Source organism: Microcebus murinus, chromosome 14, assembly GCF_040939455.1.
Source record: "Microcebus murinus isolate Inina chromosome 14, M.murinus_Inina_mat1.0, whole genome shotgun sequence".
NCBI classification, from domain to species: domain Eukaryota; kingdom Metazoa; phylum Chordata; class Mammalia; order Primates; family Cheirogaleidae; genus Microcebus; species Microcebus murinus.
Window position 1 is genome coordinate 43,543,051 of NC_134117.1, and position 24,180 is coordinate 43,567,230.

The window sequence follows — 24,180 nt, forward strand, 5'->3', positions numbered from 1 at the left end:
AGCAATGATGGCCAAGAAGTCATGAATGTGATGTACTAGCTACATTCTTTAAAACTGATACACATTAAAATAAATTCTTCTTAAAACTAATAATGTTCACCCATGCATCCCTGTATAGCCTATTTGGTGAAACATGAGGATAAGGCATAGAAACTCCTAAACACAGTATCATGAGAACCATCATTTTCATATTATTATCAAAATAAAGAAGTTGAGTAGTATCTTCTCTCCCTGAACACCAACCTCACCAGGAGCCCCTGTAGGGTTATCATTGGAAATGAGAACCAATATATCCCTCAACATATTGTCCCTCCTATCAGTCCTTATTTATAAATAAATAATAATCATCATCTCTAATATTTATGGAGTGACTCACTTTGTCCTCAATCTTGTTCTGAGAGTTTTGGCATGTATTTAATTGCACAAACAACCACATGAAGCTGGGAGTAATGTGCTCTCTATTTTAATTCAGTAGGGAAGGTTGTATAACTGTACTAACTCCATTCAGGGGGGGGTTGGCCAGTGCCTAGAGAAGACTCCACATCTCTGACGCTGGAGCCTTGGGGTTTCTGGCGGCCCACGCACTGGGCAGGAGGGAACATGGAGAAGAAAAGTAATTATCAGTCTGTGAAGGCCAAGAGACCACTTCTGATCTGGCTGCAACCCCAGGCAGAAGCATATGCTATATTACAGCTGTTAAATGAGTCAGTCAGATTTAAAAATATATCTTTCTAATGTGAATTTTTAAAGCAATGCAAAATTTAAAATAAATCTCTGTCTGTAAAAACTCGAGATGGACTACTGAGATTTGTGCATTTGTTAATTCACACTCTTGGAATTGGCCATCGTGGTGGGCTCATAGATAGCATTCAGGTACATTCCAAAATGCCAAATGTCAGCCTTTGTTGGTTTTAAAAGCTAAGTGATCCCAAAGCAAGTTCATGATTCTAATGAGGTTCAAGCCTCAGAGTTCTCAGCCAGCATCTCTCAGGACAGACAACAGGGAGGATAACAGTGTCACATACACAAAGAGGGCTACAAAAACAAAAGCAAAAAACAACCCAAAAACATCTGATAAATATATGATGGGTTTTGTTTTAGATATGTTGAATTTGGGTGCTTGAGGCACTAAAGGTTTAGCTACAGTGTCAAGAGAGAGAGAACATGGGTAAACCAGAAGTTATCCCAATAACTAAGTCTGGGAAAACAGATGAGCTTGCTTGGGTAGAGACCACTGAGAGAGGAGAAGCAATATTGCCATGTTGGGGTGGGCGAGGCAGGAACGGGGCAGACAAAAAGGGATTGTGGGTTGGGGAGGCTGATCAAGCAGGGGGAGGTCAGCACCCAGGCAATCCTGTGTGCCAGCTCCTGTGATGGCCACCGGAAGTGACCGGAAGCTGGAGGGGTGGACTTCACGACAGGCACCTGGCAGATCCCAAGAGGCAATTTGCCATCCCAGATAAAAACATGAGCTACAAGCTCAGAAAGACCCAGATTCAAGTCCCAGTTTTGTCATCTATGTGACCTGGGTTGCATTACTTAATCTCTCTCAATCTCACTGAATTTGAGAAATAACCAAGGACAATGGCCAACGAACAGAATCTGATCTCTGAGAACATCCTTTTCCTTCCCTGTGTCACCAAGATGGAGCCAACTGCTCAGATAACAATCAGGCTGAACAATGTCCCGCCCCTGTGAGTGCAGGGCTCTGTCTGAGCTGAGGGGCTGCGGAAGGAGCACACACCATCCATCACAGTGTGGAAGATTCAGACGTGCCCTCTAGGCAGACAGAGAAAGCTGCCTGCTGCAATGCCCATTCCTTTTCAGCTTCCTGGACTCCCAGGTCTTCTAGTTGATTCCTGCACAACTGATCACCTCAGTGGTGCAGCTGACAAAAATCTGCTATTAAGATGACAAGAGCCATATTCAAAAGAGAGTTTTCACATTTGGGCAGAAGTGCTTTAGGAAGCAGAAGGAACACTGAATATACAAAGCAAACAGGAAGATGACTGAAGGGCATTCCAAACTTCTATGTGGGTGGTACCTTTACCAGGCTCATCCAGAGTCAGTTAGGAAGCATAGTCAAGAATTATTAATCTCGAGTGTCTATTAGGTTGCCCGAATTAACCAATTCAGGAAAAGAAGTTGCATCAGCTTCTCCACATAGACAGAGACACACGAGCAGATGATGCTCAGGGAACTGAAAGAGACAGGAGAGATTGTCCCCTTTGGCCCCAGGCGTGGGAGGTGTCCAGAGCAGTGGCAGACACCAAGCTTCTAGGCATGCCAGCTGATCACCTCCAGACTGTAGTCTTTAAGCATTCAGAGCTGACACCAAAATATCCCACAAAAAAGATACTTTTAAAATGACTATAATATATGGGAAACCTATGTGCAAGGAAAAAGCAGTAAGTAAAAGGAACTCTCTGTACTATCTGCCCGATTTTTGTAAACATAAAACTGTTGTAAAAAAAATAAAGTCTATTAATTTTTAAAAAAGTGACTTTAGGGCTACTGGTTAAAAGCCTGGGTCTTGGAGCCAGAGGCCTGGGCTTGGTTCTGTGATACCACTTGTTCGCAGATGTGATATCCTTGGCCCCAGGCAAGCCTCTTCAAATCCAGAACCCCCATCTGTAAAGAGTTGAGGACAAATAGAATGATGCATGTGAGCACAGTACTTGGCCTGCCTTAAAAACTGAATTTAAAAAATTTCTAAAAATAATTTCCTGGCAATTTGGGCTGCAGGAATGATTTTTTTTTTTTCTTTTCTATAGAATAGTTAAAAGAATGGCCTCAGAGAATTATTACACTGTCATCTATAAATTTTGAATTTTTTTTAAATGCTTTCTTTTGGAAAAAAAGGGGTTAATGTGAAGCTCCCTCCCTCAGCAATTATGAAGATGGTTATAAAAGCATTAGTGAAAAATTATTAATAGTAAAGAACTTTTCTGACCAAGTTATGTCACAGGTTTAGCACAGGATAGATTTTATTGTAGCAAATGTAGTTTCAAGTTTAATAGGTGGTAATTATTCAGCCATCAGCTCTATAGATTATTGCTGTTATAAATACCTTTTGCTTAAGGGAATTAGTGTAATGTCAATCATATGCAACACTCTAGAGGGGACCTGGGGAATGAACAGTATGAAATGTCATTGGCACATCCTGAAAGTAGTTAGAAATTATGATAGAGTAGATATTCAAAGACAAATGTAAGCATTATCAACTGGAGGGAAGGTGGCATGAGTTCTGAGTATGGTAAGAATGCCCAGCTTCCAGCTTTTTAAATAATGACAGCTGATGTTTATTTAGCATTTACATAAGTGATGTGCTAAGAGCTTCATATGTATTAGGCCATGTCATTCTCACAATCCTAAGATGCAGACAGCATGCTTTGTCTCATTTTAAAGGAAAGAAACTTAGGCAAGGAGAGATTAAATAACCTGTCTAAAATCACCCAATTAGCACAGGAAGTTCAGCAAGGAGCTGTGTTTCTGAACAAGACAAAGCCAGTACGCAGCAAATGGCAGAGTTAATTAATATTTTTGTTAAGACGTTAATTCAGTACCAATCCTTAAAAATGGATCCTAGATTAATCTTATTTTACATTTCAGAAATGACATGAAAGAGAAATTAAGGAGTGATAAGTCTGAGTTTACAGATGATATTAATATTTTTCAAAGAGTAAAACACCAAGAAATCACAGACCAAGCTCACAAACCATGAAGAAGTTCAACAGCAGCAGATGATTTGCTCTGTGGGCAAGTAGGTAATACAGTCAGAGAAAATCGATCCATCTACCCTTAATAAATAATAAGCACCAAACTATTAGTTTAATAGGGAATGGGGTTTTTGGAGCTATTACAGGATATGCTGATTTGACAAAAAAAAAAAAAAAACAAGAAAATATTGTGCATCTCTAGAAAGGGTTTGGAAAACAATCCTGCAAGCATAATTATTCTGTAATTATTTTATAAAATGCCCCCATTACCACTTTTAAGGTATAAATTTATTTTTAAAAATTGAGCTCATTGCAGATTCACATGCCATTGTAAGAAATAATGCAGAGATCCCTTGTATACTTTGCCCAGTTTTCTCTGATGGTGACATTTTGCAAAACTATAGTACCTCTGCCCATATTTATAAGTGAAATTTTACTACTTGACTCCATCTGGAGTACACTATGCAGATCAGGTAAATACACATCAAGAAAGGCACAGGGGCCTAGAGATGGTTTAAATCAGAGGGTCTGAAATGACTTAGGAACAGAGGGGCCACAAAAGGTGAACCAATTACAAATCTAGCTCTCTTCAGTCTGACAAAACACAAGTCAGGGATAAATTTTAAAAAATGACTCAAAGCATATTAATTCTATACTATATACAATTAAATACTAAATATTATTTAGACTGGCTATGAGCTTAATTTCAAAGTCTAGAATATTAGACTTAGGGGACTTAACATTCAGTCTGGATAGCAAATAGCATAGTGGTGAGGGGTTTAGACCATGGAGTTGGAGTGGGGGAAACCCCCTCCCACCCCTTCTCTCTCCTCCCCAACCCCCCACCACTCAGTAGCTGTGGGACCTTCAGCAAGGTACATGAACTCTCCAAGTTTATTTCCTGAGCTCTAATCCAGGAACGATAATGAAAGCTACATCATAGGGCTCTTGTGAAGATAAGAAAATCCATCCAATAATGCCTGATGCAAGCAGAGAGGACATTGTTGGCTTATGTTGATGTTATTCATTTAAAAGCCTTTCAAGAAGGGTTTCTGAACCTCGGCACCATTGACATTCTGGAACAGATAATTCTTTGTTGGGGGAGGAGGTCCCGTGCCTTATAGGGTGTTTAGCAGAATCCCTGGTGTCTACTCACTACCTCGCAGTGGTGCCCATGTCCCAGTGGGAACCAGTCTCTAGATATTGCCAAATATCCCCCAAAATTTGGGGGGTGCTGCAAAAAAGAAAAATAGACCCTCAATTGAAAACCACCATTTTAAAGAAACCAACTTAGAACAAATAAATGAAGTACTGTTTTCCATAATAGTAGTCATATTTTAAAAGCAACAGGTGATGGATACTGAAAATATAAAAAGTTCAAGAAAGGTTTAGGAACCTCTCTCTCTCACACTCACACATACACAGGCCCATAATGAATCAAGTTTCCTAAAGACATTTGGAAATTCTATGTGCTCCTGAGGTTGAAGTAGATCCCTCTTACTGACTTTCAAAGACTGTTTGGGGCTGGCCCCAGATAGGATGAAAAACAGAGCTATATGGCTAATCAGAGCCACGTAGTAGAACTCCTGACATACTTTTGATGCTTTCTTGGTCTACAAATCCAGTTGTAAACTGCACCTGCGGCGGGAACACCTTCATGGCACCCCAGAGTGGCACCGTGTTCTTGAACGTGTTCCTGAACCTTTCTGTACCTCAGAATCACCAGGGGAACTTTTCCAGCATGGAGATTCTCAGACCTCAGCTCTACATTTTAATTTTGCATTTTAAGGTGGGGAACCCAGACATCTGTACACTTAATAAGCACTTGAAGTAATTAAAAACTTCTGGTCAAGCGAACAGTGTCACAAAATATGAGAGAAGCTGAAGTTCTTGTTAACTCTGTCCCACTTCAACTTCAATGTTAGGGAAAGACCCACAGACTATGCAGAATTCTTTATGAGAATAATTGTAGACCATAAGTAGATATATTACATTAGTTTCTTACCCAAAGGAAAGTTCAATTTGAAAATCAAGATTTTAGAAAAAAATTAATTAGGTACTGCTGTGGAATTATTATTATCTCTAGTAAGAGGTCTCCAGTTATCTCTGGGGACAGCTATGGCTAAAACTCCATCATACTTAGACAGAGTAAGGGTTACTATGCTTAGTCACATGGAATGTCAAAGGGTCTCTCTGCACACTTCAAAAATGACAAACAGTTGAAAAGAAAATCCTCCTTCCATCTTCCGTTCAACCACATTAGAGTAAATGCTTACTCATGCCATGAAGGAAACATCTGCTTCCACTATAAGAGGCTATTAATTCAGGTAGAGGGATTTTGAGCCTAAATATTGTATGGGTTTCTGTCTTAGTTCTGGCTGCTGTAACAGAGTACCATAGACTGGGTAGCTTGTAAACAACAGAAATGTATTTCTCCCAATTCTGGAGGCTGGAAGTCTAAGATCAGGGTACGAGCATGGTTGGGGTCTGATGAGGGCTCCCTTTCAGGTTGCAGACAGCTGATTTCTCCTTGTACCCTCACATGGCAGAAAGAGGGCGAGCTAGCTCTCTGGAGTCTTGTAAGGGCACTAATCCCATTTACAAGGGCTCTGCACCCATGACTTAATCATTTCCCCAAGGTCCCACCTCCAAATATCATCCCATTGGGAATTCAATTTCGATATATGAATTGGGGGGTGGGGCATAAAGATTCAGTTCATGACAGCTTCCATCTCACATTTGGTTTGCAACTAACAAGTAGGGTGACCAACTGTCCTGGATAAACTGGGGCTGAGGATTTCTCAGCATGTGGGACTTTTAATTGTAAAAATGGGACAATCCTGGGCAAACCAAGCCAGTTGGTTACCCTCTGTATAGCCCCAAGCTGCCTTGTAGCCAGCTCCTTCTCCATCACTTCTTTCTAAAGGGCCCTGCATCCCTCAAATCCCTTGTCCATGTCCCCACCCTACCCAACCTCAGCCTGTGGATTTGGTATGTGAGCATCTTTCTTCTCCTGAACTATATTGGATGGAGCCGACTGGCCCCAGATCATGAGTTACATGTCACATGTGGTCTGTGAGCCTCTTCCTGTTGATGAAATTGAAGTAGAGTCAGAGAAAATCTGACATTCTCTCCCAATTGAATACAGTGACTACTTGACCAGTGGTTCCCAGCATTTGGGAGTATTTGTGAAATATATAGATTCTAGGACTTGTACCCTAGAGGCCTGAGAATCTCCATGTTGGAAAAGCTTCCTGGTAATTATGATGTGTAAGAAAGTTCTGGAACACTAGAACACAGTGCCCCCTCCAGGGGTGCCATGAAGTGTGTTCTGGCTGCGGATGCAATTTACAATTGGATTTCTAGAACAGGGGAGGCTTTCAGGTATCTCATAGGAGTGATCTTTACAACCCATAAACCCAAGTTATTCTCAAGACATGCAAACTGCTATATTTTGTTCAGATCATCATTTCAGATGTACACTGCAAAAGTTAAACAGCTTTACTTAAGGCATGCTCTAATCAAGTCAAAAGTGAGTTTGAAACCTATTTAAGTGCCATTAATTTATATTTATGACTGTCTGCTTTTAATGGTTATTAGCATATTATATCTAGATGTTACTTATTATAAAAATCACTTGTATTTTGTCATTATTATACCAATCACTGACATCAATAATTACTAACTGCATATCTATATACATGTAAGGCTCAGGGCTAGATGCTAGACTTTAAGAAAGAGAAAACTATTTTTAAATTACTACAATTTTTTATGAACTTATGGCTATCTATGTTAATCTTATGCAATCACCTTCTCACCAGGGACTTACATGAAAAAAAAACAAAAACAAAACTACAATTTCAAGGTATTCAAAGATCACTTCAAAAATCCATTGATCTGAGCATACATTTCTTCTCTGCATGACACATGGATTAGAAAATGTGTGGCCTTTCTATAAAAGCACATCTTGGAAGTGAATAAGACCAAACCAGCCCATAATTTAAATCATGAAAGCATCTTACAAATGGCTGTCACTTTCACAATATCCCTGCCAAATGAAGAGACTATTTAGATCTCTGAAAACATCTAGTTTTCTAGATATTTCTAGAGCCTAATTTTCTAGGTTCTCTTAGAAAGGCTTCAGGATACTTCAGATTCACCTACATTTTAAAAAATCCAGCATCCAACCCACAAAAACCTTCTGCCCATTTCTGTAAAAAAACCTTCTGCCCATTTCTACCATTTGACACTGAATATGGAATGTATTTATGGTTCCTTTGTGTGAACAATCCCACATAAACCCAGTATTTATTTCCATTGCACAAGGACTGCTAATAAGCTTGTTCAAAATCCTGCCCATCTAGAATGAGAAAATGCAATGCTATTCTTGATCTTTGAGAAAACAAGACATGTAAAAGTCATCATTTTTTAAAATATATCCATACCCAGCGTGACAAATATTTTATTAAACACTCTTTGCCAGATACTTGCATAGCTAATCCAAAACATCAGATAATTCAAAAGCTCATTTGTATTTGGCTTGAGACTTCTTCACATGTTCTGTATGTTGTTTGTTCGCAGGAGGTAGGATATGGGGGTTGGAGGAAGAAAAGGAAGGATGTCTAATAATCTGACTTAAATCCCTAATTGGCCTGATATTTGGCTCCTGCCCAATTTTACTTGTATCTCTTCCAAACCCAATGGCCAACAGAGCAAGTGAGCTCACAAGGTAACAAGGACAGCCCACTGGCCACCTGCACCCATAATTTACCAATAACCAGCACAGCTAGACTAGGCCTCAGTGTCCTTAGTATGAATAGTACTACTTCACAGATCAGTTTAGGATTTAATATAATACCCATAAAGTGCTTACAACAGTGCCTGGATCACAGAAAGTTTTAAATAATAGTAACAACAACTACTGTTAGTAGCTATTATTAGGCACTATCATTAATAGACATTCCAATACTGGAAATGAGTGATTTGCCTGCTTATACCACGTGGGTATGTTTCACACAGGAGTGTGTTAAGTGTACTATTGCTAATGGTACTGAAATAGATTCCCTTTGCAAATCTCTTCCTTCAACTCCTGGAGATTAAGGGCCTCTCATGAATCAAGCTCAGCTAAGCCTATTTCTACCATCCATCCAGAAACCAGTCTGCAAACCTCTGACTGATTAGAAAACACAAGCTTCGCTCACATTTCTACTCATTTCTTTCCTAAGTCTTCCTGGGAGCATGAACCTGCCTCCTATTTGCTAACCAATCTACCATCCCTGGAATTAAAGCTAAAGAAACTAACAGAAAACTGAGACCCAAATTTGAGACTTTTTGACAAGGAAATGAATGCAACATAAATTGAGAAAAAGCAAGACGATACAGGATCAGAATGAGCTGTCAGGCCGGGGGCAGTGGCTCATGCCTGTAATCCTAGCACTCTGGGAGGCCAGGGCGGGAGGATCGCTCAAGGTCGGGAGTTCGAAACCAGCCTGAACAAAAGTGAGACCCGGTCTCTACTAGAAATAGAAAGAAATTAATTGGCCAACTAAAAATATATAGAAAAAATTAGCTGGGCATGGTGGTGCATGCCTGTAGTTCCAGCTACTCAGGAGGCTGAGGCAGAAGCATGGCTTGAGCTCAGGAGTTTGAGGTTGCTGTGAGCTAGGCTGAGGCCACGGCACTCACTCTAGCCTGGGTGACAGAGTGAGACTCTGTCTCAAAAAAAAAAAAAAAAAAAAAAGAATGAGCTGTCAGTGAAGCGTTCACCCCCACTTTCCCAGGATTGCTGGATCATCTCACAAGCAGTTAACAGAAGCAGGTAGCAGTACTGAAACGTCCTCATCCCTCAATATCTCAAAAATATCATGCAATTCAAGACAGCAGAGATTATCTAGGTCCAGTGATGTAAAATAAACATACCACTCACTTGTCACAGGAGACCAAATGGGAAAATGAAGACTAGGAGTTGGGATGGGTGCTTTCACCCGACTCCTCGAGGCTCCAGCTAGAGAGAAGGTCCTAGACCAAATGCTAATCCCTCACCTCCCTCTCAGCTCCCCTTGGGCAACTTGGAAGCACCTCTTGGGCCTTCATGTTGCACCTGGCACCATTTCCCCCCAGGGTCCCGGGTTGAGGCTGGAGCAGCAAGAGGCCAAACTACCCTGGGAGCAAAATTTGGGACAACCCCCAGCCCTGCCTCTTACCTGCGGAATCCGCCCCATCGGCAGGCGCACTCTGGGTCGACACTGGGGCCGCGTCCTTCGCTCCGTGCACCTGAGCAGCTTCTTCCTGGTTTGTCAAAAATGCAGAGCACAGATCAGACTCGAGGGCTTGGAGCTTCAGCAAGGAATTCTGCCAGCAAAAGCAGAACATCAGGCTGGCTCAGGTGGGTGCCTGGCGCACGACTGAGAGCCCGCAGCTCCGGGGAGCAGCTTCCTCCAGCGCCCGGCAGCAGCTGCTGGGGGGGAAAGAGCCGGTTGTGCGGGAATCATCTACGCCTTAGTCCACATGCAGGCTCCGTTTCTGCCTCATTGAAATCCTAACGTATATGGCTAATCTGTGACACATGGGACTGGTGATTTCGTCAGCTAGAGACGCTGCATCTGGAGAACCAATCTGAGGAGGTGCCTGCTTCCCGGGTGCTTGAGGTTTTACGCTTTGCAAGTGTTTCATTCATCGTGCTGACATCAGGAGCCCAGGACATCAGGCCCCTCCCAGGCTACCATTCATAAAAGCCGGCGTCCCTCTCCAAAGCAAGGACTGCAGCAAACCGCAGTGCACAAAGAGTTACTGCTGCAGAGGCCGCCTGGCATCTGGGAGGGGCTGCGAGGCTCTCTTATCGGTCTCTGTATGCCAGGGGCGGGGGTGGCAGGGTGTGTGTGTGTGTCTGTGTGTGTGTGTCTCTGTGTGTGTGTGTGTGTGTCTGTGTCTTCTAAAGTTACTTCTCTCACATGGGATGGCTGCAGCAGCCTTTTACCAAGAACAGGGTCCAAGGAGACGACCTCGGTCACTTAGCATAACCCAGCCACTGAAGGAGAAGCAATTTATCTTCCCTAGCCTTCCGCACAACCTCCCACCCTCTCCCTTCATTTCTCATTGTAAATTTCTCCCGGGGTTCTTAATAAGAACAAAGTCATACGGACTGACGCACGCATCCTGCCATGATGCAGATGCAGCAAATTCAATCCCCGGACCAGGTGAAAGTGAGTCAGCCGGGCGCCCTGGCCAGGCCCTGCTTACACGGAAGGAGAAAGCAGCGCATCTCAGCTGCCCTTCCTCTGGCCCAGCTCAGCAGGGGCGGCCACCAGGAGCACAGCCATGGGTCCTTTCCTACTCTGACCCTGCGGCACACACAGGAACGCACATGCCTGCTCAACCCCACCCCCCAAGCCTCACCCTCACCCCTTACTCCTCCCTCCCCCACACTTTCTCTACCTAACACACACCCCCATCCCCAACTGCCCCTCACACCCACCCCACCTCATACATACCCGCACCCTCAGAGCCAGCTCCTAAAATCTCACAGCCCACTCCACAAACCCACACACCCCTATACCCTACCTACTGCACCTCATGTCCAACCCTCGTACCCTCACACCCTAATTCCACACACACCTGACCTCACATAAACACACACCCAACATCCCACACACCCCAACCCCTCCTTTCCACATGGTACCAACTCCCCCCACACCCCCTTATCCATTCTGTTGCTGTGCATAAGTATGAACCTGCAGCAGTGTTTCAGAAGCTGCTCGCTGAGGGATGTCCCAAATCTGTTATCTCTTAGCCTTTCTGAAGGCAGCAGGTGCCTGGACAGGGTTCAGAACCCCTCCCCTGCCATGCCCAGCGATGGGGCAGGATCTGTCACAAACCTCCATGCTCAGGGGCAGCTGCCTGAGACCAGGCCATTATTTATGGCTTCCTCCTCCTTTCTGGGATGTCTTCCCAGCCCCTGAGTATGGAAGCAAGAACCAAAGTTGTTGACAGGAGTTGCAAAAGCAGGGGCACGGAGTTTCTGGAAGGATTATTTAGAAACCAAGCAGGTGGGAGGAAAAAAGAACGATTTCAGGCAAGCTCCCTACCAGAGGACCTTGAAAATCAGTGACCTCTTCTATAGAGGTTGTGCTAAAAAAAAAAAAGAGAAAAAAAAAAAAGAAAAAAAAGAAAATCAGTGACCTCTACAAAAGAGCAAAACTACTCTGAAGATTAAGAAGTAATGCCATGGGAATGTAAAATGGTGCTGTTGCTATGGAAAACAGTATGGTGGGTCCACCCAAAATTTTAAAAAGAATTACCATATAATCCAGCAATTCCATTGCTGGGTATATAGCCAAGAGAATTGCAAGCAGGGACTTGAACACGTATTCACACACTCACATTCATTGCAGCATTACTCAAAATGGCCAAGATATATGCTATGGATGGAATTTTGTCTCTCCAAAGAACGTATTAAAGCCTTCCCAATGCCCTCAGTATGACTGTATTTGGAGACAGGGCCTTGAAAGAGGTAATTAAGGTTAAACAAGGTCATAAGGGTGGGCTCCTAATCCAACAAGACTGGTGTCTTTATAAGAGGAAAAAGACACAAGGAGTGTATGTGCAGACAGAAGTCCACATGAGGACGCAATGAGAAGACAGTAGTTGTCCAAAAGCCATGGAGGGAGGCCTCAGGAGAAACCAACCCTGCTGGCACCTTGATCTTGGACTTCCTGCCTCCAACTGTCAGAAAACATATTTCTATTGCTCAAGCCACCCAGTCTGTGGTACTTCATTATGGAAGCCCTAGCAGATTAATACAAGGTGAAAGCAGCCCAATTACCCACTGATGAATGGATAAACAAAACAGGGTATATACATGGAATGGAACATATTAATAATTCAGCATTAAAAAGGAAGAAAAATTTGACACATTCTACAACATGCATGAACCTTGAAGACATTATGCCAAGTGAACTAAGCTAGTCACAAAAGGACGAATGCTGTATAATTCTACTTATGTAAGGTATTTAGAGTAGTAAAATTCATTAAAACAGAAAGTAGAATGGTGGTTGCCAAGGGCTGGCGGTGGAGGACGGGGAGCTACTGTTTAACGGTGCGGAGTTCCAGACCAGGGAGATGAAAACGGTCCTGGGAATGGATGGTGGTGATGCCTGCACACCGTGTGACTATACTTAGTGCCACTCAACTCCACACTTAAAAATGGTGAAAATGGTAAATTTGATATATGTTTTACTATAATTTTTTTCGAAAGAATAAAGGGTAAAGTAAAATGAAAGGCTGGCATTCTTTCTTCTTTCTACCTTATCTTTCATTCTTTTTTTTTTTAATTATGCAACCAACAGCCTGTGTATGTGCTCTTGTCTATTCTGCAAAGCAGAAGAGGCCAGAGCCTGCAGGGTCCCCCAGAAGCAGCGGGGATGTCAGCTCTGCTACATAACTCTGTGTCTGACTTTGGCCAAGTATCCTGGCTATTCTGAGCCTTACTTCTTCATCTGTGAAAAGAGGCAATAATAACAGTAACAGCAGCACCTGCTCTAAGGGCTGCTCTCAGAATTAAGGGAGGGACAGCACAGAAAGCACTTTGCAGAGCCTCAGTGCATGGCAAACACTCAGGGGCTGGACTCTGCGGATATTATGAATATCTCCACACCCCAGAGGCTGCTGGGCAGAGGTCTGGCCATGTGGCAAGGCCATACCCCACGCTGCCTGCTGCCTTGATTCATCACTTTACCTCCTAGGATCTCATTTCTGTACCCACCTAGTAATACTGACCTCAGGCTAGATGATGTCTAAGTCCCCTTCCAACTTTAAAGGAGAAACAAGCACACAAGTGCCTAGACTGAGGATGGGTACACAGAATGTGGCACTGAGTGGCTGCTTGGACAATGTAGAACTGAACCGAGTATTCAGGAAACACGAATAAGTAGCAAGGAATTTCACTGCAGAGGAGTTCATGTTCAGAGGTCTCCGGACTTCCACAGGAAGTAGGTAGCGTGCCCAGACCGAGTTATGGCTAGAAGTATTCACTGGTTGTTCTCTTCCATTTTCCTCTGCCACCTTCTCCCTCTCTTGTACTCACACTGAACAAGACTCTGAGTGCCAGAGGACATCTATGTGCATGGCTGGCTTATTCCTCTCTGACCTGCTAGATAGGACTAGAGGAATGGAGAAGAAAAGAAGTGGTCCGTGGAACAGAAGAGAGAAGATGAAAGTCTGAAGGGACAAGATCTCCAAGTAGAAGGGAAAAGCAACTGCTGTAAATAGAGGCCAAGAAGGCAGAGTGGGAGGAACTCCACAGACCAGCTGTCCTCAGGTATATCCCTTCCTGCCCTGCACTGACCCATTAACTGAGGACAGCCTGCCTTTGGGCACAATAGGACACTCATTAAGTCCTCCTGAACAGAGGGTGGGGACACCCTGTGTGGGATAGGTCCCAAAGGGATACCTTTCCTGATGACCAAGGAACCCAGGACAAAAGGAGGTGGGCAGAGGGATGTGCCTATGAGTAATCAACACATACATGTCACATACATGTCCTTCCAGTGGATGACAGGAGACAGCCAGCCTGTAAAGCCACTTGAAGAAGTCCCATGGACAGCCTGAACTGCACACGCAGGGTGGTGTCCACCTTGCAGATGGGATGCCACACACGCCATTCTGAAGCTTGGGCAGTAGTCCATGCACAAAGAGCTGCACTAGGCTCTGGGACACCAGACTGCTATCAGCCCCTTCCTCACGGGGGGCTTCCAATCTAGTGGGGAGAGAGCTAATAGCCAAGCAAACAAACCAAACAATAATGACAGTTATTACTGTCTCAGGGCTATAGAGTAAAGAAACGGCAAGCCTGGGGAGAGAGGGACTAACCAACCATTTCTCAATTCCATCAGGCCTGACTTAGTGACCTTTGATACAGAAACGTGCTTTTCCCTCTACAGAAAAATGAAAGACAGTAAATCCCGCAGTGCTGGTGCAACCTCAACCCAGCCCCTCTGTTGAAGGACTTCCACCCACAACACACACAGCAAGGGGCCGACCCAGCCCCTGCCGGTGCTTTTCCAGGTTGGCATCCAAAGTCTCTTCGAATGCATGTCTCGAATCTGTAGAAAAATTGAGTGAGGGCTAATAGATCCTCTAAAGAACGACAGCCTCCTCTGCTTCTACAGCTGCCCCATCTGGTTAGGAAAGAAGCCAGGGAGGAGTCCGTGAAACCTAGGTGTGGTTTTCTTAAAAAAGCTCATTATTCTCCTTTACATAATGGAGAATATGCGACTTGTTTTAGAAAATACTCTACTCATTTTCTCTCCTCTACAATTACCCAGGTCCCACTTTAGTTGGGGTGGAAAAGAGAACACCCACACAGGCTGGATGGCGAGACACTATTTTAGGGTGCCTTTCTCTGCAGTTCCCCAGTTACAGAGCAGGGAGAGCTCACATTTGGTTTCTATGAGGGGGTTTAGAGCCTCTCTCCCACTTCTTCATCTATCCAAGAACGGCAGTTGACTCTACGGCGGTATGAAGCAAATCAAATAGGAAATATGCACAAAACTGGGGGCGCAATGGGGTCTCCAAACATCCCCATTACTATTTATCAGTCTTCTTCCCTGGATTTTCACATTTCCTGAGCATGCGTTACACACACACACACACACACACACACACACACACACACACACACCCCTTCCTTCCCAGCTGCTGATTCACCTGCCCCTGCCCCCTCCTCCCCAGGCCCCACTCAGCTGTAGCTCCTTCACAGTCAAAATTCCATCAAGCTGTTCAGCCACTTCTGATTACCTTATCTCAACAGGGCCCACCTAGCTTCTCTCTTAGCATCTTCTTTATTTCCTTCCCAACACTCACCACAACATGGAATTTTATTTGTCTACCCGTTTATTGCTCTTTCCAGCCCCATCAGGGCTAGAACCATCCCTCCATTGTTCACTGCTGTGTCCCAGCACCGTGTGTAGAACAAGAGCCCGTCACTAACAAGACTGCCATTGTGTATTAGTTTTGTTTTTCTGGACCCTTTCGCCAGTAGTAGAGGGGCCCTTCTGAGTATCCAATTTCAAGACCCTCTCCTTCCCTAGTTCAGAAAAATTAAAGTACTTAGAAATCACTGGGGAGTTTATATAAGATGTGAATTCCCAGACAAGGACTGGGATTCCCAGAGACCCTGATTCAGTCGTTCTCTGGCAAGGCTGTTTCAATGTGGGAGAGCCAAGGTCCACGCTTGGAGAAATACTACCCTATTCCCTGGATCCTAGCCACCCTCTAAAAGCTGCCTTGGTTGCCTGCTTAGCCCACCTGCCCCAGGGACAGTAGCTTTGCCCTGAGGCCCAGCTCTCCGACACCTTCACTGCTCTGTGCCCCGGCCTCCCCTACAGAGCGGGACCCCCACACCAGGAACATAGAGTACAAAGTGCTCAGAAGCAAGACAGTGTTGCCTCCTGAGCTGCTGCCATTGCTGGATTCTGGATGTTCTTGCCAAAAGAAGTGAAACTTCTCCCAGTGTTGATGGTAACAAGAAAAAGGCAAATTCATCCCTGCCCCAAAGACAGTGGGCTTTTGGCTAATCCCTCTAGGGACTGTGCCGCTCAAGGCCCAGGGCACTCTGCAACACGACAAGCTCGGCGCAGCCCACACCAGATCTCCTAGGCGAGGCGTGCTCAGCCCTCACGTCCCTGCACTCCCCAGTGAAGAAATTTAGTGGAAAAGAACAAGCTATTCGCCTTAAGGAGCCCTCTGTTGACAGGTCCAGGTCCTATTTGGGTCCACTAGCAATTCTGTTTAAACAAGGACAACAATAGCCACAACACACAATATAACAAAAGCCACACTTCCTTTCAGCTGAATGATTTCAACCTGGGGGAAGGAGGGTCCTTAGTCTTGCCTCATTGTGATATCCTTGTTATGTTCACTTTATTACATGAACAACAAAAACGAGTTGTTCGGGAGAGAATAATACAGCTTTATAAATTCACATTTAAAATCAGAACTCTGAGCTTTTCTAGATGATAAGACTGATTTTTCTGAAAATAGAATGTGCCTCAGTTACAACTCATGGAATGAACTTCAGTAGTTTCTCATTGGAGTTGCTAGTACTTAAACTATACAAAAGCACAGGTATTAAGATGGATAAAACCTCCATTTTAATCTACAAAAAAATAAATAAATAAACACTAATCATTTTTTTTCCAGAACACTAATTATATTTCAAGGACTGAAGTTCAAAGCTAGTCTGGGTTGTAGTCCATATGGTTACTTCTTTGAGGCTATTTTTGTTCCAATTTCTTTTAGCCCTGAAAGATGTTCTGCTTCAAAACTAACGTCAGTGAGATGTGACTGCAGCAGAGGGGCCCACAGGGCTTTATTCTGTGTCCCCAGGCCACTACCCAACTATGCTGAGCCCACAGGCACTTCTTTCTCTGATGACTCTACCTAAACACCTTTGATTGCTAAAATTCAATGAATATTAGAAATCATTAACTGTCCATTGGAAATCATAAAATCACATGCCATATGAAATGAATTATATACCTAAAGCCATAAAGATGGCAGGTCACACTGGAAAGGATTGGCCATTTCCTCAAATACTAATATGTTTATATCTATATTTTTAATTGACACAGAATAATTGCACATATTTATGGGATACATAGTGAGTTTTGATACATATAAGAGTCATCAAATCAGGATAATTAGCATTTCATCATCTCAAACATTTATCATTTGCTTGTGTTGGGAACATTCAAAATCCTCTCTTCTAGCTATTTGAAAATATACCATAAAGTATTGTTGACTATAGTCACCCTACAGTGCTGTAGATCACTAGAACTTATTCCTCCTACCTAGCTGTAATTTTGTACCCTTTAACCAATCCCTCCCTGCCCACTACCCTTTCCAGCCACTAGTAATCACTGTTCTATTCTCTATTTCTATGAGATCTACTTCTTTAGCTTCCAAACATGACTGAGAACATGTTGTCTTTCTGTACTTTATTTCACTTAACATAATGTCCTCCAAGCAAATCCATGTTGCCACAAATGGCAGAATTTCCTTCTTATGGCCGAATACCATTTCAATATGTATATATACACCACATTTTCTTTGTCCATTCATCTGTTGATAGACACTTAGGTTGTCAAATGCTAACATTTTGTTAGAAAACAAGAAATTCAGCTTTTGCCTCCCTTGAAACTTGAGTTTTATAGCCTCAGAAAGCCAAGAATGTCCTAAAAAGGACAACTGGTGCCAACGCTCAGAGGGCCAGACTCTAGGATATTATGTCCAGACTTGACATGTGTCCCTATAAACCTCTGGAAAATGGGGACAACAAAGTTCATTTTTGTACTGCAGCTCCCTCACCCCACCCTTGTACCAAACCCTGAGCTGGGTACACACACATTTGCTTCTCAATAAATCCTATTGAAAGAAGGAATTACTCCTTAGGAAAAAATATCCCAAAGGTCAAGCTCCCAGGCAAAATTTGGTCTTCAGACCAGCAGTAATATTTTTTTAAAAGTTAGCAGGAGTGGAAAGAGCAGAACATATATGTGAAGGCTGCCAATTTTATATTTCTCCAAGTGACGGTATGTGGGAAAACAAGTAAACAAAACCCCTCCACATCATTTCACCACAAAATGAAAGTTTTAAGAACAATCTCTAGATGAAAGAGTTGTTTGTTGACTTCAACTTTATGAAAAACTCACTACATTCATTGTTCTTATGCTTATCCTTTTGCTACAAAGCAATGAAAACTATAACACAGGCTGACCCCTAGGAGCCACTGAACTGAACATAGTCCCTTCCAGCCTTCCCCGAGAGTAGGAAATTAGTAGCATGAAGAGGAATAAATGAAAGAGTGAACAACAAGAAAAAGGATGGAGACGTCATGCCAGACAAAGAGCAGGGGCCAATGGGACAAAGTGGCAGGGTGGAGGGGAGACGGGGAGGGCTGGCAGGCGGAAGGCACACCCAGGCGGGTCAGCTAGGCAAGGCCTGCTGTGATGTCTCTTTGCAGCCCAGCACCTCTGAGCCTTCTTGCAAGGCAATACTCAGACAAGGAAGAATATGGGCAGCTGCTGGGCACAGCTTCCACCTTTCCTGCCAACACCACTCTAAGGATTCCCTTGAGGGTGAGGACTATAGACCTGGTCCCCCCCGGAAACAAGAAGCCAGGCTGGATAGACACCTCTGAATGACAGGGCAGAATAAGCCAGGCCTGGAAGCAGTTCAGAGTGTCTCTGCTGTGCATTTCATTCAACTGGGAATGAGAACTAGAGTCCACACCATGATTGTGTTGGATATGGGATGTCCTCGTTGACAACAACAAAAGTTGGCTAAAATTAAATGAATCATAGGACATGGTTCCAGCTGAGGAAGAAACCTTGGTAGGGGAGCAAGGTGACTTTATCTCAACTCGGAAACCCATACCAGAAAAATGCCAGGTGGCATCCCACAGTGGTCTAGCAGAGAGGAAAATTACCTTGGAGATCATGCTTCCAGAGATCAGCAGTATGCAGCCCAGCATCCAGTTACTCGTCTTCTGAGAACAGCACTCCCAGGTCCCAAATGTGGCCCATGTGTAGCAAATCAGCTTATTCCAAACCCCTAGGTCATAGCGATTGGTTCAGGAATGGGCACATGCCCCATGCCAGATAACTGAGACTCAAGGATGGACTTGGACCTAGAATGAAGAGTCTCTTATTCCAGTATGTGGTAGGCAGACTCCTAAAGGTGGCCTCCAAAATTCCTATACCCTGGTTATTCAATCAAGCACTAATCTAGGTACTGCTGAGAAGGGATTTTGCAGGTTTAATTAAAGCTTTAAATCAGCTGATCACAGATACAGAGATTATTTGTGCCAGCCTGACTCAATCAGGTGAGTCCTTTAAAATGCAAAGAGTTTCCTCCAGCTGGTAGCAATAGACAACATCAGAGCAAACCAAAGCACAAGAAGAATTTGCTGTTGTTGGCTTGAAGAAAGAGGAAGAGGAGGAAGAGAAGCAGAAGGAGGGGAAATGCAACAGCCTCTAGAAGCTGACAGCCCCACCAGGCTGACAACCAGCAAGGAAGCAGGGACCACAGTCCTATAACTGCGAAGAACTAGATTCAAGTGTTAACAACGTGAAGGAACTTGGATGTGCACTCTTCTTCAGAGCCCCTAGATAAAAACCTACCCCAGCTGAAGCCTTGATTTCAGTTTCATGAGATCCTGAGCACAGAACCCAGCTGAGTCCACCCAAACTTCCAACCTACATAACTATGAGCTAATAAATGGTATTTGAAACCACTAAGCTTTTGGTAATTTATTACACAGTAATAGAAAACTAATATACACTGTAATGACTGGCTGTAAGAGTAATATGTCCCTAGAGAGAGGCTGACCTAAAGATGAAGCCAATATAGGAAAGAAGAACCAAGAAACAAAGAGATGACATCTCTCTGATGATTTTTTAATCCCTGGATCTAGCCATGCATAGAGCCTATCCTGATCCTAAACTTTCAGCTGTATGTCAATAAAATCATGCTATTATTAAAGCCAGGTCGAATTAACTTTCAGTCATGTGGAAAGAATGACAGATACTGAAAAAAAAAAAATCCTCAATCAATTCTGAACTAAGATCCGATCTTATAGACTGGGTTTGCATTTGAAGGGAAAAATACAGCTGCCTGTTCTTACAGCCAATAAAACCATTCCGCTAGCTCATGAGTGTCAAAGGCCTAAAGAAGTCTCTTGCTAGACCATTTTCTCAAAATTAAAACAAGTTTGAGGAAGAAACACATCTTGAATAAAACAGTAAGTATCATCTTGAAGTCTGATAGGGCTTGCTGCCAAAACATCTGTATGATAAACTACGAATGATAATTAGTAGACAATCAAGCCCTCTCCAAGGACACTCACAGGCATACACACACATGCATACAGACTCAAACTGAAACACTAGAAATGTGCAGATTGTTCTTCTTTTAACAAAATTAAAGTATTAAAGGATTTTTCATAGATTTTAAAGAGGAAAATATTGTTAATATTGAGGCTAATGTTGAGCTATTATGACTAGCACAATTCAACAAAAGGTAACAGCAGTATATGAAGAAAAGATGAACTTTTCATATTGATTTCAGTTAGTTAAATAATCTCTTCCATACCCAGCTAAATAAAAACATATGTCATCTTTGTAGAATAAGAACTGCAATGACAGATCCAAGGTTGAACTTCTTGTTATTGATATTAGGTCATTATTGAGCATTTGTTGCATGCTAATGATTTATTACATTTGTTCCTTATAACATAGACCTTTCCTGAAGATTCCAGTGGTATTTCTGAGGGTTTTGTCTCCTCTTGGTAGAAACGTAGTCAGAACACAGCGCAGCACAAATCTGAATCCAGTCTCACTTTGAGCCCCTTCTTTTCCTCTAGTTCTTGACCAACTGGTACGAGTGACGCTGCCACACGCAAACCTGGCGATCTCTCAGTTATTTTGGATAAAGTGAAAAACTAAACTTCAAAGCAGCCTAGAACATGCCTCTAGGATGCCCAGTAGGTTCAATTTACAGCTAAAATGTTTCTACTCTATTCTATAAACTCAAAGAGCACCCATAATGGTGTCTTTAGAATAGAACTGCACTGTTTCTTATATTCTTTCCATTCAAGAAATGCTTTTATCTTCCTGCTCTAAGTGCTCATAAAAAGAGCAAATACGGTGTCAGAGAATTTATGTTTGCTCTTTTCAGATATATTAGGTTTTATTAGTTACTGGGTGAAATAGTATAGCCAGTGTGACTGTATTAACTTTCCTCATGAAGAACAGTGTGACTTGAATTTCTCCACCTTCACAAACCATTTCCTTTTCCTCTCTACATCTCACAGAGTCAGGAAAGAGGCAACAGGGTGAGAAGGATAGAGTATCACTATCCTTTAGACTCTCACTGCTGAGTCTAGCAATTTCTTCTCCCTTACAAAAGATGATGCCATCTTTTCCCATTCCATGCCATGGACATATAGGACACAGTGACTTCCATCTGCACTGGTTCCTTCCTCAACATCAGTGGCCCTTACATACTCAGTTACTTCAAAGTCCAGGCTGCTAATCGTGCTAATATCTAGACTCATAATTCTTCAAGTGCTTCAATTTCAATGCTACTTCCACTTAACCATGGCTGGCCATCTCAGCAGGTTGCCACAAATTTCCAGGACCTCAAACCTTCTAAACATCACTTCTATCTCTTCCACTCCCTGAAAATGAACTTATCCTGTTCTCCTTATTATATTAAGCTTCTGGGCTTCTCTATGTTCTTACAATCAATCATCCCACTTAAACTCCTTACTTCGTGGGAAGCATATGATGCAGAGATAGACATTTTTCTCCGAAGTTTGATTCTGGGGATACCAAAAAGTCAGCATGCCCACCTAGAAGTATTTCTCCCAATGACCCATTGAGTCTCAGCTCCCTCAAAATCCTCTTCATTAGAACTGTAGAGTTTATTAGTGGGCAAAAGACTGATGTAACATTTGCTCACTTTCCCATTCCAAGATTTAGCATCTGCTTCTTTGTGCTTGACACGTCTCTCTTGGGTAAACCCCTTAACTCTATAACAAGATTTTTTTTTTTTTCAGATTTATAAACTGGCTCCTTAGGCCTGGACAGGATAAACTGTAAAATCAGTCCATGCCAGCACAAGACAGTTCCAAAGCCAATAAGCCTCAGAGATGAGGGAAATAAGGAATTATGTAAAGACACCAAAGCTTCTCCTTCAGGGTCAACTGGCTTGTGGCCGACCTTACTTCTATGACCTTGGAATTCCAGATAAAGAGTGAAATGGAACCAAACTCACATTCACTCAACTGATAACTTGTTTTATCCAAAAGTTAAGTGTAGAATACCTTCAAAGTTATCTACCAGATAAGAAAATAAAATATTTTTCCTCAGCACAAGGTCATGAGCAGCTTTTGAGGTGACCCAGTCCTTTTATGGGAATGATGACATAAAAGCCGGGTTGGATGAGTAGAATGGCAGAATGATAAAGAAGGCTCAGAGTGACCCCAAGTTTCAGCCTGCTCCCCAGGATGACTGTATCACTCCAGACACTCAACTGACCCCAATTCTTCACTTACAGACGAGATGGGGTGCGTTCAGGGTGGTATGTCCATCACTTAATGATACTGCGGCCTCTCTCTCATGTCAGACTGATAAATAATTATGCCAAACACACATGTCACTTTTACAGCATTATTTATTATTCACTCCCCAAGCTAGCCCTTCAGATGGCTTGTTGGCCATGAGGAGGCCTCAACCCTGAGTAACTCTGGAACAATTTGTCTCATTCCATCCGGACAGGATCTGATGGCTGAATTCCACAAGCCCTTGGAAAATGGAAATAGGGTAGAATTAATGAGCATTAAAACTGAAAGGCCTCCATACTGTATGATCTCACTTGTAAGTGGAATCTGAACTCACAGTAGAGAGTAAAACGGTGGTTACCAGAGGCAGGCAGTGGGGAGGCAGCTGGAGAAAGGAAGACAGTACTTAACAGGTACAAACTTCTAGTTAGACAGGAGGAACGAGTTCTGCTGATCTACTGCACAGCACAGTGACTGCAGTTAATAATAACGTACCAGGTATTTCAAGATCGCCAAAAGAGAGGATTCTAAATGTTCTCACCACAAAAAAATGATAAATATTTGAGATGATGAATCCACTAATTAGCTGCCTTTGATCATTCCACAATGTATACATGTATTGAAACATCACATCGTACCCCATAAATATATACAAGTATTATTTGTCAATTAAAAATAAAATTAAACTTTAAAAACTCCCCAAATACCCTGAAAGGGCTACTGGAGTTAGCCCAATTCAAAACCTACTCCCATAATTTTACAAATGAAAACTAAAAAAAGTTGATGTGATGCTCTGTGATAAACAGACTGAGAGGTGGAAAAAGTAGTTTGATGGACCAGGATGGCGTGTTTTCTCAGGGAAGGGAAAATCCATTAGTTGTTTTTTTTTTTTTTTTTTAATATCTCTCTTATTTTCTTAATTGGAATTGAAGCAGGAATGGAGATCTAAAAGGGTGCAGAGAATGAAAGCAATTTTCCTCATGTTATCTTTCAAGCACCCTTCTGATCTATTGAATGCTTTTCAGTTATATGGAGGTGGTGGACTAACTGAAACCAAGTATTAAGGTAGATGAGACACTGACAGATGTCAAGTCTAGAATATTTTCCAGCCATCATTCATAAGACCCCAAACAATAAAATTTCCTGATGTCTCCCAGAGGCAGAGTCAGACTGCTCAGGTGAATGGTTGTAGGGAGATTTAATTAGTTTTTCAGAGAGAAAAAAAACCAAAAAACAAACAACAACAACAAAAAAAAATCTATACCCAGTCCCAGAGACACCAAAAAACATGGGATGGAGATGCAAGTCCTATCAGAAGATCCAAGGTTAAAAACTAGTAAT

General features: G+C 42.8%; 1 protein-coding gene across 3 annotated transcripts in view; it reads right to left on the reverse strand.

Moving 5' to 3' along the window:
• FAM13C (family with sequence similarity 13 member C) overlaps positions 1 to 24,180 on the reverse strand; it is a 112,687-nt gene that overhangs the window by 27,119 nt on the left and 61,388 nt on the right. For all 3 annotated transcript variants that reach the window (XM_012762822.3, XM_020280507.2, XM_020280506.2), the window contains one exon: positions 9,923 to 10,007. In XM_012762822.3, the coding sequence (XP_012618276.1) occupies positions 9,923 to 10,007 (85 nt within the window). The remainder of the gene's footprint in view (positions 1 to 9,922; positions 10,008 to 24,180) is intronic.